The 18,398-nt window shown below is 41.6% G+C and overlaps 1 protein-coding gene across 2 annotated transcripts in view; it reads right to left on the minus strand.

Moving 5' to 3' along the window:
- Positions 1-228: 228 nt before the first annotated feature.
- The window catches only part of LOC106573351 (excitatory amino acid transporter 2), a 40,271-nt gene continuing 22,101 nt past the window's right edge, over positions 229-18,398 (minus strand). The window contains exons 2-11 of one of the 2 annotated variants that reach the window (XM_014148325.3): positions 13,680-13,819; positions 10,422-10,574; positions 9,882-10,132; positions 9,535-9,685; positions 9,100-9,226; positions 8,678-8,911; positions 8,296-8,490; positions 7,796-7,930; positions 6,811-7,048; positions 229-4,897 (exon numbers count right to left, since the gene is read on the minus strand). In XM_014148325.3, coding sequence (XP_014003800.1) covers positions 4,829-4,897; positions 6,811-7,048; positions 7,796-7,930; positions 8,296-8,490; positions 8,678-8,911; positions 9,100-9,226; positions 9,535-9,685; positions 9,882-10,132; positions 10,422-10,574; positions 13,680-13,809 — 1,683 coding nt within the window. In that variant the 5' untranslated portion in view covers positions 13,810-13,819 and the 3' untranslated portion in view covers positions 229-4,828. The remainder of the gene's footprint in view (positions 4,898-6,810; positions 7,049-7,795; positions 7,931-8,295; positions 8,491-8,677; positions 8,912-9,099; positions 9,227-9,534; positions 9,686-9,881; positions 10,133-10,421; positions 10,575-13,679; positions 13,820-18,398) is intronic. The other variant, XM_014148326.3, reaches the window with a different exon arrangement.

Raw genomic sequence — 18,398 nt, forward strand, 5'->3', positions numbered from 1 at the left:
CAGTAAAAAACTTGTGTGTGTGTGTGTGTGTGTGTGTGTGTGTGTGTGTGTGTGTGTCAAGCAAATGACCTTAAGTCAACCCTCAGAGTACAGTACAGTATGCCATGAAAAGTCATGACTTTATAGTTGGGAGAATGTATAAAGGTAGCACATATACAGTACAATATTCAATTTTTGTCTCAGTCTTGTAAGTTGTGTTCATCAAAAAATATAAAAGGACAGACCACATTTAGTTATGAATCAACATTTATTAGTTATCATAATCATATGTACACCAAAGGTACAACACTTATTGATATGAACATACTTTTATACCACAGAGCTGGTAAAGAAAATAATTCATATATGTTTTGCCTTTATTTTTTAATATTCTATCTCCCCCCCACATAAGCTCTCCCTTTACATCAATATTACAACAACAACTTTTCAAATAGATAGGTTATCAGGATACTCAGGATGATCCTATCAGAAAGACAGAGACTTCTGTAGAATACAGACTTATAGATATAAAGATCTACTGGCTACTCTTAGAAATACTGTGCCAATCAATTTCCATTTTGACATCCTTTACTTAATATATTGGATTTGTTGGTGCATGCAGACAATTGTGATGACAATTAGGAAAAGCAAAAAGGCAAATTTATCAATATGTGTCTGGAGGGTTTATTGAAATGGTGCTGGTGGTTTGAAAGTGCTGGTTCGACAGAGGCTAGTGCATGGATATGACACTTGGGCTCACTACTGTAACAGTCTAACTGTGAGGCAGAATCTAAACATGAACTATGACTGTTTGGTGTAGATATCCATGTCTTGTAATTACCACAGCATAGTGCATACTGCACAAGACAAGATGGTGGACACTAACGGTGTGTTGGTGTTCTCTGGTAGAAAGTCTAGAATGAATTCTTGACCAGGATCTGGGCGATCAACTGAGGAGATATATTTTGGCAGGAACTACACCTGACATTCTGATCAGATTTGCTATTTCAGTCATAATGAACTAAACTAACAGCTCGGCTGTGCTTGTTTCATTAGTTAATAGTACGTACAGGGTAAATTTGATCTTTTTCTCTTCTTCTGCAAACCTAGTCATGATAACATCCACATCTCACAATTAGAAAGAGCCCACCACCCCATATGGACTCCCTTCTTTAATCAGATACTTTCCTTCCACTTTCGCTTTGTCTTTCCAGTTCAACATGTTTGCTTCAAAATCGTTGTAACCTCTGGAACATTCTGCAGTGCCATTGAACAGAGTAATTATATATATATATTTATGTACAGTGAAAAGGAATGCACGCGACATATCTCCATGGAACAAACATTCAAAACGCTTACATTAGATACAAAACAATATATTTATGTGTGACAGCTAAGTGAGACAACTAGTTAACAGCTATTAAAAAATAAAAAATAAAACAATTTCTTGCACATTATTTTCTATACATTTTGACTAATCTATTTTTATTCAGAACATAGATTATATTTTTCTAGAGGATTACAAAAAATGTCACAGCAATTCATTTCTATTTCTACATACCATGTCAACACCCCCCCAAATAAAACAAACAAAAAAAATCTGTTACCTACAATATATACACAAAGTGCAAGGAGGCACTTCAATATCATGCTTTTAAGATAGTGGTGTAAAAAAATTATACTCATTTTTTACTTCATGCAAACAGTGAGTTTGAACATAATAGTGGTCCAACACTCAATCCCCATTGATGACACACTGGTCTGCATCCTCTCCCTACTGGAGGACTTATTACTGAAGGTCACAAGGTCAAAGGTTAGGCCCTAGGGCCAACGGGGGTTTCAATGCTGTGCTCTTCAGCTCACTCATTGCATGTAAGAATGTGTGTGGTGACCTTCCAGGTTTAAGTGTGTAAGTGTGTGTGTGCATGTGCATGTGCGTGTGCGTGAGTGTGTGTCTGTGTGTGTGTGTGTGTGTGTGTGTGTGTGTGTGTGTGTGTGTGTGTGTGTGTGTGTGTGTGTGTGTGTGTGTGTGTGTGTGTGTGTGTGTGTGTGCGTGTGCGTGTGTGCATGCGTGTGTGTGTGTGTATTTGCGTCTGTGTGTCTGTGTGTGATGGCAGTTATACAAGCTCAAAAGCAACGTGGCGTAGGTCTTCTGACTGAGAAAATGTTTAAGGTAACTAAGGGACTGTGTACTGCACTATGAATGTGAGTGTTAATTTTTCTAGTGTTACTTTAATCAGCATTGTCATGACAGTCAAACTGACTGCACAGTTTAGAGTTAACATCTTCAAGGCAAGGTTGTCATTGAGCAAAATGATCAAAACAAGACAAGAGAGCAGGACGCGACACGGATAAAGAAATTACATCCACACCTGCAGAACTCCTCACCTGCACAAAACATCTCTCATACAATCACATACACGCATTAAATATTAGCAGCCGGTGACCTAACTTTGTGTGTGTTTCTCTTTTTAGACATTTAGGTTCCATTAGGGGGATAGAATTCTCCTTCCTAATAGTTGGGAAGTCTGCAGTGAACATTTCAGGCATCCAGATGACTGCTCTACAGTAGTAACCATATGAGACCAATGATACACATAGCTGCAGCATTCAGGGTTTCTGAGAACAGTCGTCAGCATCTGTGGTAAGAGGTTAGAGTTGTTTAATCACTAAGGAGACCCCTCCAAGGGTCTGGAAAAAAATAGTTATGATGTAATACCTCCACCTGGCCACTAGTTGTGCAGCGAGTTATCAACCTGTTGAAACTTGCACTTTTATTTAAGCTCTGTGGTTGTTCTGTACCATCTTTGATAAAATATGTGTGTTTGTGCTTTCATGCAAAAGGGAACCCAAGAAAGTTTGAATCACTGGAATGTTAATGTTGGAAAATTTGGCAAGTTTTTGTGTGCTGTTCCTAACAAGAATCCCTTAATAAAAGTACTATTTATGAATAGTTGTAAAGGGAATCTTTATCTCTGTCATATAGGTGCAAGTATACAAAAAATCTCTTTGAAAAATATCAAGGTGGTAAACAGTCAACGTGTTCAAAGTCAAGCATTCATATCCAGCTTGTGCTATACAAGGCAATTGTCAATGGCCTATTTTCTTTCATGAGCAGCTAAACGTGTTGAGGATTTTGTGAAAGTGTCTCTTTCATTTCCATGGAGTTCATGCGCTGCCTGAGTATAGTTTCCCTTATTGGGTTCTTCAAATTGTGAATGATGAATGTGAAAAGAGATCAGTGTCAAAAAGGGATAAAAAAATCATACGTAACTACTTTATACTCAAAGCTACAATTGTGCTATATAGACTCAGAATTCAATATATATTCCGTTTTTGTATTCTGTTTTAAAACAACTTAATTTGTGCTTTATATTTTCATACTAATCATGGTTCTAGATATATTTCTAGATCCTTCCCAATTAACTCTTGGTTCTCATTTTTGTTGGCCTCACATCATGAAACTGATATCTTCAGAATATCTGGGAGGGGTATAATAAATACTTCCTAGTACTTTGAACTAATTAATATGAAATACAGCCTTGAACTGAAGATATTGATATATTTGTATTTGGGGACAAATTTTACCTTTACTTTTGATTTTCATGTGTTGCAGTAATTGCGGGGCAGAGAGCTTTATCCATTTCGTAATAGCTAATTTGGAAGAGTTTAAATGAGTGATGAGACACTTTCTACCTGGAGTTAGCTACAAATGGATTGTGTGCAGAGTAAGAAACCCCAAAAGACGATATCAATGACTGTCAGTGAAGTCATGGAGGCGTTTCAAAGGCTTCTGGCTTGATTGATCATATGCCTGTTTGGTCCTTATTAGTAATGGGGAGATATGTCATGTTCTCACTCCCATCCCATACACACACACCCACACACACATACACACACAAATCACACACACACAAATCACACAGATACAGTATATAATCTCACACTAGAGTCGACATTGAAAAAGTCCCTCTCCCTTACAGTAGTCAACAAAATGTATAACAATAAAAAAGGGAGGAGAGGTTCCATGTTTCTTTTGTATTTTGTGCTTTTCAGAGAACGTGTGCTTGTGGAGTAAGGCTCAGTCTGCAGACCCTGCCTTATCTCTACATTCTACATTATCACCAACGTGGTTCCCCCATGGGATTGTGGGTAATAGCAGGTAGCAAAGACACTCAAATAGGTTACAGGGGCTCTGTCAGGTATAGGTAAAAGGTTATCTTGTGAGGTAAAAGGGGCCAGGGGTCAAATAACAGCTGTCTACTGTGGTATCATTGGTAATAGTAATGACACGCTTCTAAAAATATCATGTGGAGTTTGATACAGGCATACCTTATGTTTAGCATGATTCAAACTCTTATGTCCCACACTCCGTCTGTTGTTAGACTGCCAGATTGCCAGTGTCAAACTCACAGCTACCATCACACTCTGAAGGACTGTTATTCCAGTGTTACTCCCCCACACACTGACCCTCCCCCCTGTTTTGAATGCAGTGCTCTCATAGAAACAATTCTAGGAATAATTTAAGTAACAGTTTGTTTTTCTCTTCCCACCCTCCCTCCCAAGCCTTGATGTCCGTTGTTCAAGTGTTTGCTATGATGCACACATTAGTGTTCTAACAGGTAAAACATACCTCTGTTATCGTTTCACTGATAAGTTAATTAGTATTATTCATCTCAGTCAGTCAGATAGATGGTTAGAAACACTGTAAAGGGACTAATAAAAATGCAAAATAAAGCTACATAAGAAAAACAATTAGTAGTTCTGTTCGCATGACTCTTTTTTTTTGTTCACTCATTTTTTTCACCAGATAGGAAAGCCTGTGGAGCTGGGGATGTGTGTGCTGGCTTTATTCACTTTTCCGGGGTTCCTCCTCAACGGCTGCCGCAGCAGTAGAGCCGTTAGTGGCCAAGGTTACCTGAAAGCAATCACCATGGAGATCTAAACAGCAGGTTCACACATCTGGGTGAACAGGCACAGTGCATGCTTCATGATCTGGACTTAATGCTTTTGAGCACAGACACCAGAAGAACTGTAAAACAACTATGATCTTTTGGTTTGCATTTGATTGCACATGCAGTATATACTTAAAGCCTTTTACTTTAAAATGGTATATCATTTGCAATGGTTTTATTTAAAAAAGAAACTATCATAAGAAAAAATAGGTTCTGTACTCCAATGATAACATTTATGATAATATAGAAGATAGGTGAATTCTGAAGGTATCAGGAAGCCCTGGACAACCACTGAGGATCATGCTGATGGAAGCACGGAAGTCTTAACAACGAGCACCAACCCTTTCTACTGACCTGAGAACAATCAACATATAATCACAACTTTAGCATGCAGTGACATATTAACATTTATTAAATACAAAGAAAAAGATACAAAGAAAACAAGGTACAAAATACAACAAAATGAGTGCAATGTTATGTTTTAGTCTGTACACATTATTTTGCAAAGCGTTCTACAATGGTTTGCGTCTTTGGATAAATGTTAGAACAGTTATTTGAGGTAATTTATATACAGCCAAGACACACAAGAAAATAAGTAGAGAAAACTTTGGATGAAAACAGCCTTTGTGCCATGCTTCGCTAGTTTAATGGATGGATACAAAAATGTCAGAATATATTGCCTTGGTCTGACCATTGGAGTGCAAGGGCCTCGGTGTTGCTAAGCAACGCCCTTGATCCTGTAATAAATGAATGGGTTCATCAGTAGGCCCTTTGATAGTAGGGCCTGCTGCACTAGAAAACAAGCAGCCCAAATTCCTCCACACTATAATAGCAGCCAGTGGATTCAAAGTGTTACTGTTTCAGATTCTGCATGAGCTACTTGCATCTTCCAATTTCGCAAGACAGATTTCTCACAACTAGCAAGAATAGCTAGTGTGTAAATGCAAAAGCATCTCAACTCTAAAGACTGAGAATCACTCAGTCCCAGTCTGGAGGGTGCCAGGGCTCAGTCAATATATGCAGTGCTAATGAAGGACTATATCGCATTCTCTGAATATTTATATCCCAACATAAATTCAATTCTCTTTAAAACTACACATTTAGACAGAGGACTTTAAGTCATTTTAAGGGATATGACAGAGTATGAAGAGAATGCACCGCTACAGCATCTTTCTCATAAACCTCACAAAAGCTAATTTGATCACAAATTGATAAATGATGCCACGAAAGCAGCAGGAGTAATCCAGCACAGCCTCTGAAGCAGCCCGGGGAAAGACCTTAAGCCCCATCATTTGACAAGGGATTTGGGGCCAGAGATGTGGGGGTGAAACCTGCATGTGTAGTGAAGGGGGGTGGTTTGCTGGGGCTCTTCACGTAATTTCCTGAGGTCCTAGCTTAGATGGCTTTTCCTCTCTCTCAGATCCAATCCCAGCAGGTTGAAAGGGAAGGAACAAGGCTGGGAGGAGAGTGGGGGAGTTCGTGGTGGTGGTGGGGGAGGTGGGGGGTGGGGGGGGGGCATTAGGGCAGAGCTAAGATTGCACTGCTTTTCATTGACATTCTGAAAAAAGCATTTATATTTGTTCTGTTTTGGTTAGCACACGGATTTGGATTTGCACTTGTAGTTTGGAATGTATTCTTAGTCATAAAAATGACACAAAAGCTGCTACTCCAAGCGAATGCCCACTGAAATATATACAGTACATGTGTATTTTTTTGGTCTTTTTCAGATTTTCTTCTTAAAATAACGCTGTGTGTATTTACAGTGGCATCATACAAAGATGAAAAATGAAAGAGAGAAAAGAAAAGGTGCAGTTCGAGCATGCTGCATGTTAGGCGTCTATATACAAGTATCTATGTGCGTAAGCGTGAATTGTACCTTGCACTCATCTACTACGACTGAATTGTGAGCGGCATACTGGACGCACTGGTTGGAGTTGTTTTCATGGTGGTTCTTGAGGTCATCATAGTAGGACGAGGTCTTGTTCATCATCTCGATGTCGCCCGACTTGTCATGTGTAGCGTCCAGCTCGTCCAGCTCAGCCTTGGACAGGTGATACACGATACCCGCGCCATACGAGTCTCCCACCACATTCACCGAGGTACGGAACCGGTCCCTGGGATAGGAAAAATGAATGGTTGGGAATACACCAGTGTTGTGTGAAGATAAAAACAAAATGGTTTGGATAGGGGTAGAACAAATTTAAATAACAATCATTGAAAGCTTGGTGTACATACACTAATTGTACAAAACATTAAGGACACCTTCCTAGTATTGAGTTGCACCCCTTCCTTCCTCCAACCCTCCTCAGAACAGCATACATTTGTCGGGGAATGGATTCTACAATGTGTTGAAAGCATTCCACAGGGATTCTGGCCCATGTTGACTCCAATGCTTCCCACAGATGTGTCAAGTTGGCTGGATGTCCTTTGAGTAGTGGAACATCCTTTATACACACGGGAAACTGTGAAAGACCCAGCAGCATTGCCGTTCTTGACACAAACTGGTGTGTCTGGCACCCACTACCATACCCCGTTCAAAGGCACTTAAATATTGTGTCTTGCTCATTCACCCTCTGAATGGCACACATACACAATCCATGACTTAATTGTCTTAAGGCTTAAAAAACATTTAACCTGTGTCCTCCCCTTCATCTACACTGATTGAAGTGGATTTAACAAGTGACCTCAATAAGTGATCATAACTTTCGCCTGGATTCACCTGGTCAGTCTTTCATGGAAAGAGCAGATGTCCTCAATGTTTTATATACAGTACTCAGTGTATACAATAAGCTCATTTTACTTTGAATGCATATGACTACATGCACTTGGTTCTGAGTCACTAGCAATGCAGATCAACTCACAGGAGCCAGTCAACAGCAACCAGCAGACTGATGTCCTGAGTTGGCAGGCCGACTGCAGTGAGGATCAGAAGCATAGTCACCAGTCCAGCACTGGGAATACTGGCCGCACCAACACTGGCCAGGGTAGCTGTCAGACTGCATGGGGATAAAGAGAGGCAAGAGAGAAACAACTTCATGGTTAAAATTGCTCTACAGATTAAGTTTAAAAGTCCAAAGGCCAAGGACTGTCTTAAAGAGCTAATGGGTATAGCTACTTCATGAAACACGTTCAGACTGAGTTGGTGTGACTATAATAATAATATAGTGATTTAGGATATTGGGATTGGCATCACAGATTGTTATAAACACATAAACACATAACTATGTATGCTAACTGTACGTGTCTTTGAATAATAGTGTCAGCTAAATGTAATGTAACGTTTATGTCATTACTTACATTAAGAAGGTAAGCAGTGAAACTCCCACCCTGATCAGAAAATATGTCCTATAGCAGTCCCTACCTGACAGTGACGATCTGACCAGCATCCAGGTAGATGTTGTTCATCTGGGCGATAAAGATGGCTGCCACGGCCTCGTAGAGGGCGGTTCCGTCCATGTTGATGGTGGCGCCGACAGGGAGCACGAAACGGGTGACTCTCTTATCGATGCCCAAGTTTTCCTCCAGGCAACGGAAGGTGACAGGCAGTGTCCCAGCACTGACAGAGACGAACACAGGTAGAGTATGAGAGAATCATGCTGTTGCGTACAGTATTCCACAACATGCAGCACAGATATGAAAGATTTGACAGATTTTCTACTTTTCTATAAAAGGTTATCTGTAAATTTACAGTGACAGCAGTTAGATAGTGTAAATAGTGAGGCATCCATGTATGTGGCCCTTGCCTGGAGGCTGTCCCCAAGGCAGTGATCCAGGCCTGGAAGATGCCCATGAAGAAGGTGTAGGGGTTTTTCCTGACAATGGCAAAGTAGATGGCAGGCAGGAAGATGGCTCCGTGGATGATCAAGCCCACGATCACGGTCACCATGTACATCCCCAGCTGCCTTGCAACCACCTCCAGGTCATCGATGGAGATGATCTTACCACAGATCAGGCAGCAAATACCGAAGGGAGAGTACCTAGGGGCAGAGGAGAGGTTTAACAATGTATACATTCTGATGAGAAAGATGTATCCATCTCAGTCAACATCTACAATATATGCCAGATTATCAAATGTAGATGTACAAACACTCATAAAGTATACGCACATGTCTATGACTAGCATAAGTCCATACAGAATGTGCTTGAAAGGCTAAAGATCTCTTACCACATGATCATGATAACCAGGTTCATAACAATCTCGTTGAGGATGTTGAAGAACTCCAGCATGAGCTTGGCCCTCTCTCCCATCTTCCCCATGCAGATGCCGAAAGCAATGAAGAAGCCAATCACTCCTGCATCACACAATCAGGAGAGAGAATCCCAACTGGGAATGAGTAGAGTAAATGGGCTCACAGAGAGATATGGAGAGAGAGGATCATAGTGAATGGAGAAATTATTTTTATGACGATGAATAAAAATATGATACAGTTAGTGAGGTAGAATGAGCTGCACCCAGGGCTCCGTTGAGGTGTGATATGATGCGATGCACTGGTTTATTCTCAGACAGAGGTAAAGACTTAAAGATTTAAAAGTGCCGTTTCTTTCAGTTTGGCGGTTGTAGAAACAATTGCGACCTGGTCCAAAAGACAAGCCGCAATACCTAACACATTCATGCCACTCTTAAACTGGAGGGACTTCTTGATGATGAACTCAGGCTCCTTGGTGGCGTTGGACAGGAGGCCCTCCAAGGTGGTGGTGGCATTGATGTCTTCCTCAATCACCTTCTCCACCTTCTTTGTGACCGTTTGGATCTGAGGTTGGACAAGAGAAGACAGACAAGTCTTTAATATCTTACATCTCAATCCATCTTAACGTTTGGTAACTAGGGTTATTAAGGACACAAAGATAAAATGTTCTTCATAAAACTGAATGGTTCTGGGATTGCCTCATCCAGGCCATTATTAACTTGCCTGGTTAAATATATCTGGGTGTTTTAGTGTACTGTACCTGCTGGAAGCAGGCCTGCACCAGGTTCTCAGGGAACAGGTTCCTAATGAGGTCAAAGAAGGCATCCAGGCTGGACACATCATCGTGCTTTTGGCCATCTCCCAGCTGCTCCTTCATCTTGGGGTCTCCAGGGTGTATGGCCAGCACTAGGATGACTCCCAGCACTGCAGCAATCACCGTGGTGGACATGTAGTAGACCATTGCCCTGGTGCCCAGGCGACCGCTAGACTTGGCATCTAGACCAGCCAGACCTGCAGCCAAAACAAGCATTTTTAAGCCTTGCATTTTTCCTCTATTGTATCTAATATGTGTTGATATAGAAGTGTGAAATAAGTGTACTAAGTTACTTTTTAAGTGCTAATAGTGAAAGACGATGATTGATACTGTGGCAATTAATAAATAATAAACTGAATAAACCGTATTTAAAAAAACTAAACGTTTTATATCGGCATTAACATATCGGTCTATAGTTACTGTATATATTAGGAGAAACAGCAGTTCTCTCTCTTCTGTTGAACCCATGACTCTATCATACTGTACCTGTGATTAAGCTGGAGATGATGAGAGGCAGGATCAACATCTTCAGCATCCTCATCAGGATGTCTCCAGGGAACGCAATCACCATGACAATGTCTGGGTGGATTGGAGAGGCATAACGAAGCAGCATCCCAGACACAGCCCCCATAATCACACCTGGAGAATGAGAGGGGAAAGAGGGGGTCAGTTGCTATGAAGAGGTGTGACAAAATGCTGTGTCTGGGAATGAGAGAAACACCATAAGACGTGAGGGGAACCAATGCTAAACAGAGACCAGAGACAGAGCAGTTCAGAGAGAGAGAGCAGTGGCGAGGAGGTCCTGTGCCACAGTGTTCATAACAAACATAGAGCAGGGAAGGCAAGAGGTCCCTAACTCAGAGGCCAGCCAAGGAGTTGAGAGCAAGTGGGATTGGAAAGTGACCCTAGACTGGTCTGTCTGGTTACTTTGTGAGAAGGTCTGGGATAACATGGGGACTTTCTCCATTTAGAAAACGTTTTGTAATTCTGTACAGAGAGAGTTTGGATATAACAAGAATAATTTCCAAATGGGTCTTGCTTATGATAAAAGGTGAGCTATAAGAAGATTGACAGATCATAACAATATTTCATTTCCATAGGTCTGCCTTAAATCACTGCTTCTTGTTGCATATTAATTCAGCAGTCTGGAACTTGTTATGAGTGGATGTGGATTACATGCCATTTATAGGGGCCATTGGGTAGTGGTGGATGGGGGACATAAAACAGTCTCAGTCTCTTTCACAAGAGGTTGATTTAGTCTGATAGAGGATTAAGAGCAGATCTCTTTGAAGGGAGAGGAGCTTCAGACAGGGAGAGGTTCCTACAGTGCTTGGAGGAGCATCTATATTCTCTCTGGAGATGGCAGATTCTCTAGGAAACAGTCAGTTAGCAGCAGGGTAGGATAGTAACTCAGTATATGGAGGAGGCCTATAACCAAGGGGAATTCTGAGGAAAATAATGACACTCTCCTCTGATCCTATGCTGGCCCTGACTGTATAACTATGTGCCCTAAACCCCACCTGACCTCAAATGCTTCCCAAAGCTCAACCTTGATTAACATCCCTAACCCACTCTCCAAATCCCATCTACATGTACACCACCGTTCAAAAGTTTGGGGTCACTTAGAAATGTCCTTGTTTTCCATGAAAACATACATGAAATTAGTTGCAAAATGAAAAGGAAATATAGTCAAGACGTTGACAAGGTTATAAATAATGATTTTTAATTGAAATAATAATTGTGTCCTTCAAACTTTGCTTTTGTCAAAGAATCCTCCATTTGCAGCAATTACAGCCTTGCAGACCTGTGGCATTCTAGTTGTCAATTTGTTGAGGTAATCTGAAGCACCTCCCACAAGTTGGATTGGCTTGATGGGCACTTCTTATGTAGCATACGGTCAAGCTACTCCCACAACAGCTCAATAGGGTTGAGATCCGGTGACTGTGGTGGCCACTCCATTATAGACAGAATACCAGCTGACTGCTTCTTCCCTAAATAGTTCTTGCATAGTTTGGAGCTGTGCTTTGGGTCATTGTCCTGTTGTAGGCTCCAATTAAGCGCTGTCAACAGGGTAGGGCATGGCATTGCAAAATGGAGTGATAGCCTTCCTTCTTCAAGATCCCTTTTACCCTGTACAAATCTCCCGCTTTACCACCACCAAAACACCCCCAGACCATCACATTGCCTCCACCATGCTTGACAGATGGTGTCCAATATTCCTCTGTCCAGTGTCTGTGTTCTTTGTCTATCTTAATCTTTTATTTTTATTGCCCAGTCGGAGATAAGGCTTTTCCTTTGCAACTCTGCCTAGAAGGCCAGCATCCCGGAGTCACCTCTTCACTGTTGACATAGAGACTGGTGTTTTGCGGGTACTATTTAATGAAGCTGCCAGTTGAGGACTTGTGAGGAGTCTGTTTCTCAAACTAGACACTCTAATGTCCTCTTGCTCAGTTGTGCACCGGTGCCTCCCATTCCTCTTTCTATTCTGGTTAGAGCCAGTTTGCTCTGTTCTGTGAATGGACTAGTACACAGCGTTGTACGAGATCTTCAGTTTCTTGGCAATTTCTCGCATGGAATAGCCTTCATTTCTCAGAACAAGAATAGAGTGACGAGTTTCAGAAGAAAGTTCTTTGTTTCTGGCCATTTTGAGCCTGTAATCGAACCCACAAATGCTGATGCTCCAGATACTCAACTAGTCTAAAGAAGGCCAGTTTTTTTGCTTCTTTAATCAGGACAACATTTTTCAGCAGTGCTAACATAATTGCAAAAGGGTTTTCTAATGATCATTTAGCCTTTTAAAATGATACATTTGGATTAGCTAACACAATGTGCCGTTGGAACACAGGAGTGATGGTTGCTGATAATGGGCCTCTGTACGCGTATTTAGATAGTCCATAAAAATCTGCTGTTTCCAGCTACAACAGTCATTTACAACATTAACAATGTCTACACTGTATTTCTGATCAATGTTATGTTATTTTAATGGACAAAACAATAGCTTTTCTTTCAAAAACAAGGACATTTCTAAGTGACCCCAAACTTTTGAACGGTAGTGTATCCTAAACAGAAAACTAGCCCCCGATCCCCCAACACCCCAACCTCTCCAGCCATGTCCTTCCACCCCCAACCCCTCCTCCCCCATTTTCTCCAGAGAGAGAGCTGGCATCTGAGTGCTCCTGCCCCCTGCAGCCGTGTCTGCACACTGGCCCTGTGGTCAGTCTCTGTTCCTGTCCCTGGCTCTGTCTCCCTCTGTCCTGCTCAGGCCAGACAAAACTAGGCCCAGACCCCAAACTACCCCCCTACTAGGCTGCACTTTCTCTGCTGCTAGATCCCTGCCAAATATCACAGGCCCTGGGAGGCTGTTTCACAACACAGTCTGCAATACAAACCTTTTAAGCTCACTGATAGCTGTAAGCTGTTTTAGATTCAAGCACAGCTTCAGAAACGTAACCTCACCCCACTGATGCTGCACACCTGCTGGATGAGGAGGACACTTGTTTTCCTGTGCATGGAGCATCCTACATCTCTAACCCTCTCTATGATCGCTAATGATCAATACCGCTATGGGAGCCACTATGAGAGTGTTCTGCCAAGTGGTCTGTGATGTACATATTACACAAGCTCACACACACAGGAAAGAAGGTTGGGAGAAAGGCAGGAGGGGAAAGAGAGAGAGCGAGAGAGAGAGAGAGAGAGAGAGATTGTGATATTGTGCTTGGTAAAACAGCTGATGATTGTACTGACCGAGTACAGTGAGCGTGAGCAGCAGGTTCTTGAAAAGAGAAGAGAAGCAGCTGATACACTTGTTCCTGGGCCTGGCCTCGATGGGCTCCAGGTGACTTTCGTGCATCCTCACCTCCACTTGCTTAGGCATGATGCTGGCACTGTGTCAGAGAGAAAGAGGGAGATAGAGAGAGAGAAAGAGGGAGACAGAGAGAGAAAGAGGGAGCCAGAGAGAGAGAGAAAGTTATTTAAACATGCATAATCTGCATTTGACAGGCCCCAGTTTGGTACAGCATTCACATGTCTGGCGAAACTATAGATGCTCATAATATAATCATAACGCATGTGCTTGTGACTGTCCTCATATTGTGAGTGTGAGGAAGGAGGTTAGATTGGGTCTTTACAGTAAAATAGATTAACAATCCCCAATCCAACTCAGCCTTTGTTTTGGACATTCGGGGTTGAATAACCTGCCTATTGATTGGTCCAGCTTACCACCTACTGTACATGCAAACCTATTTTTACAGCGATAAAATGGCCATGTCATAAAATCAAATACTCTGAATACAAACATCATAGAAACAATGACGGGTTTATATCGTCACTCTTGATGACGGGATAACCCTTCACTGTTCTTCAATAGTCTCTAAAGAGCTACGAAATGAACCCCTACTTTCAGAGTGTGAAGAAAATTAATCCTAAACATCAACCAGTCAAAAGCACACAAATACTCTAAGACACAACCAAAATCAGCCAGGGAAACACCAACTTGAGAACAATCTCTCCAGCGTGGTCCCCGCTGAGGTAATGGGAGGGGGACTTTAACCATGAACTGATTTCAGCTCAAGTCACCTGCAGCCCAGAGGACAACACAGGTTCCCCTAGGGGTGGGCCACGGTCCCCCTCTGAGCCTTCACTGAGAGAAGTAGAGGAAGAGAGACCGATGGAGGGAGGAAGGGAAGGAGGGGATGTAGAGAGGTGGAGGAGACAGTCTATAACAAGACTTATTGGAGATGATGGGGAATGGTACAAGAGTAACAGACAGACTGACTGACAGTTTGAACTTATCTGGACAATATATCTCTCTTCCTTTCTTTTTCTCACATGTTCCTTCTCCACTCCACCCACCCCCTTCTCCTCTCTCCTTCTACCTCTCTACCTCTTCTTTTCTCCATTTCTCCATTATCGTATGTCCGGAGGTTCCACTCAGTATGGCTGGCCTATAGGAACTGAAATGGGGCTTTTGACCAGTAATTACCTGTCTGTAATTTGTATTATCTGTAATAATGGTATGGGAACAATAATGCATTTTATTTTGTGAAGTGGTTTCTTGCATCAAACAACACAACATTTCAGTCACCTCCTTGTCTGAAGGACAGGTGGATGAACAGGTTAATGTCAAGCCCTACATTTTTTGGGGGAAAAGTCTCATGGAATGTAGGACTACATTGAGTACCACACATTGGCTGCTACTGTAGGCTGAATGATAGAACAGCTATTTCCATGTTAAAATGTTATGGGATGCATTTTCTCCGCTGTTTCTGATGGTAGGCCACTCTGGTAGGCCTACATTATGATCAAATAGCCACTGTCTGAAACTGTAACTTAAAACGGGTACAACCTCAGTGTTCACAGTAAACGCACTGGAAGTATTTCACAAAGTTCAAGTTCGCGCTCAGCAGACCTGAAATTTGCTCAGTGCCGGAAAAATGTTGGGCGTCAACTAGACTTTTAAAGTAGCTTTACAAATTGAAGTGTTTGCTCGTTAGAGCAGTCTAAACAAGAGTCTATTTGTGTTAATTGGAGAAATGAGAGGAGAGACAGCTGTGGCTGTCATACAACACTCGCACAAGTGTGAAGGAAGATGACGATGACATGTTGGGAAGGAGAGGGAATGGTTTACTAGAGAGACTGATACATCTTTGTTTCTCAATTCATACATCTCTATTATGTCATTCACAATCCACTGTCCCAGCAATTTGTTTGAAAAACATCTTTAGAATTTCACTTTTAAAACATCAGTCAATTATCTGACAGAGATGATTGTTTAATTTGTTAGTCACCATACGCCCATTGACCCTATTCATGAAGCATGACAGTTAATAGATTACAAAGAAGGATGAAGAGGAAATAAACTGAATCAGTGATTCTGAACTTTGACCGTACCCCTGGGGTTAGCAGTACCACAGTCACAAATACACAGAGGGTATCCCAGTCTCCTTAATAGACCTCTGTTGCTCACATCCTTACCCTCATGGACACTAATGACTAAACGGAATTGAGAGACTTCCACCTAGTCATCATTCATCAAGTCTTTTTTACAGTGGTAGAGCGAAAGATGGACAGAACACAGTTAGAGAGCAATGTAGCTAAGATTCTGTATTTTGTTTTGGGAAGAAGCCAAAGTATTGACACATTTTTTTAACCAACCTTATAGGTTCGGTGTTGCACAACGGAACACCATTCACCGGACACACAGGCAAACACAGATACACACACAACCACACATGCTGAGGAGAAGATGTAAGAAAGGGGATCTCAGACTCTATAATGATGTGTCTAAGGCTTGGCTTTAGGATAGAACAGCTGGCCTGTTCCTAGGCACACAGACGGAGCGAATACTCCCACTTATTCACTTCCTATTTCATACGTGTGAAAAGCAGAAAGGACATGTAAACACCATGCACAGGCACACATCAGTCATCATCACACTATCATCGCAGCTGTTATTATTGCTTTGGGTTGTTGAAGGAGAAGCCATATTAATTAGAAGGAAATGTAATACAAAACAATCTATTTGTAGTATGGAGAGATCTACTGCATGAATGCTGTTAATTAAATAATCTTTCCTCTCTTTTCATTATAGTTAGACCGAGGGCAAGGGGGAAGTGGGGAGGGCTGTGACATTATGATTAACTATGAATGGCACTCGCATTAGTTATCCTGTCACAGTACTAGCCGATACAAGATACGTCCAGACAAGAGCCATCCGATTAAACAGAATAACTAGCAAATTAGAGCAAGCACAATAATAGTTACAGGAACTCAATTCCTTTCTTTCTCAGACATTTACATTTTAGTCATTCAGCAGACACTCCTATCCAGAGCAATTAGGGTTACTTGCCTTGCTCAAGGGCACATCAACAGTTTTCTCACCTAGTCAGCTTGGGGATTCAAACCAGCAACCTTTCGGTCACTGGCCCAACGCTCTTCACCACTAGGCTACCTGCCTGCTACCTCCCATTCATCCCTACTCTATTGTTCACTCCTCCTCTGTCTGATGGGATAGTCAGATAAACCAGATAGTGAGCTCGGTCAGAGTAATTGAGTTACAGAACAGTAGGGTGCGGTTGCTGGCCCAGGTGACATGAATGTTTCAGTCACTAAGCTAGGGTATGGATCAACTCCCTGTGACCTCAGGTACCATACATTAGGACATGGGGGATGTCTATATCGTAGTGAACCCCTCCCATCACTATCACCCCTATTACCGTGACAATGATCTTACTCTGGAGATGTCAGGTTTAATGACATTTTCATTCACCTGCGTTGGTGCAATTTCATTTTTCAGCTGAAAACACCCAGTCTTTATCACATATCCATATTTTTTGGCACATCTAACTTCAAGTTTGTATCATCAGAACAGATAGGATAAGAAAATGCCATTTCAGTATATGACAGTAGGCTGTCCATCATTTTACTGCCACATACGATATGTGTGCATTGTCACACATACTGTAGTGTATTATATAGTACAGCATAGCTTATTGTAATGTTACTGCTGTACTTTGTATCAAGCTACAATTTTGATTACTGTTACACTGCTATTTGAGATTTTAATTGGATTTGTCACGACGTTCTTGATTATTATTCTTGTTTTTATATTTTAATTATTTGTGTACTTGTTTGACATTTTACTGCCTTGTTAGGAGCTAGTAACATTTTGCTGCACCCGCTAAAACATCTGCTAAACTGTGTATGCAACCAATAAACCTTGATTTGATTTGATGTATTCTTAATCATGGAAAAGTCATTGGGTTCCCTAATATCACATAAGGTAGGTGCACTTCTCATTAGGCCACCAAAGGCTTGATGCAAACTAGGTGAAAACAGAGGTGATATGGGGATAGTAGACTTAAAAACCTGAACATCCATTATCAGTTTCTATTTAGTAACCCTCTGTAATTAAATTGTATTCAAACCACCATGGCTAGACATGCCATCTGTGATCATATCACTTTATGGCTAATATCATGTGAACACTCCTTCAGGCCTATTGTAACGGCCGTCGTATATAGTAGACCAAGGCGCAGCGGGTTGAGTGCTCATTTTAACGTTTTATTTTAATAAACTTGAACACTTAACAAAAATAACGACAGCTAAACAGTTTTGCAGGCTAACCCTAGCAGTGCAAACACAACTTCCCACCAGGGACAGGTGGAAACAGGGCTACCTAAGTATGACTCTCAATCAGCAACAACGATGTACAGCTGTTCCTGATTGAGAGCCATACCAGGCTAACACAAAGAAATACACAACATAGATAGAACATAGAAATACACAACATAGAACATAACCAAAACCCCGGAAAATTCTAAACAAACACCCCTCTACATAAACACATATATCAACAAACCCCGAACCACATAAAACAAACACCCCCCTGCCACGTCCTGACCAAACTACAATAACAAATAACCCCTTTACTGGTCAGGACGTGACACCTATAGTCTCTTTCTA

The sequence above is a fragment of the Salmo salar genome, chromosome 16, assembly GCF_965601325.2.
Source record: "Salmo salar chromosome 16, fSalSal1, whole genome shotgun sequence".
NCBI lineage: Eukaryota > Metazoa > Chordata > Actinopteri > Salmoniformes > Salmonidae > Salmo > Salmo salar.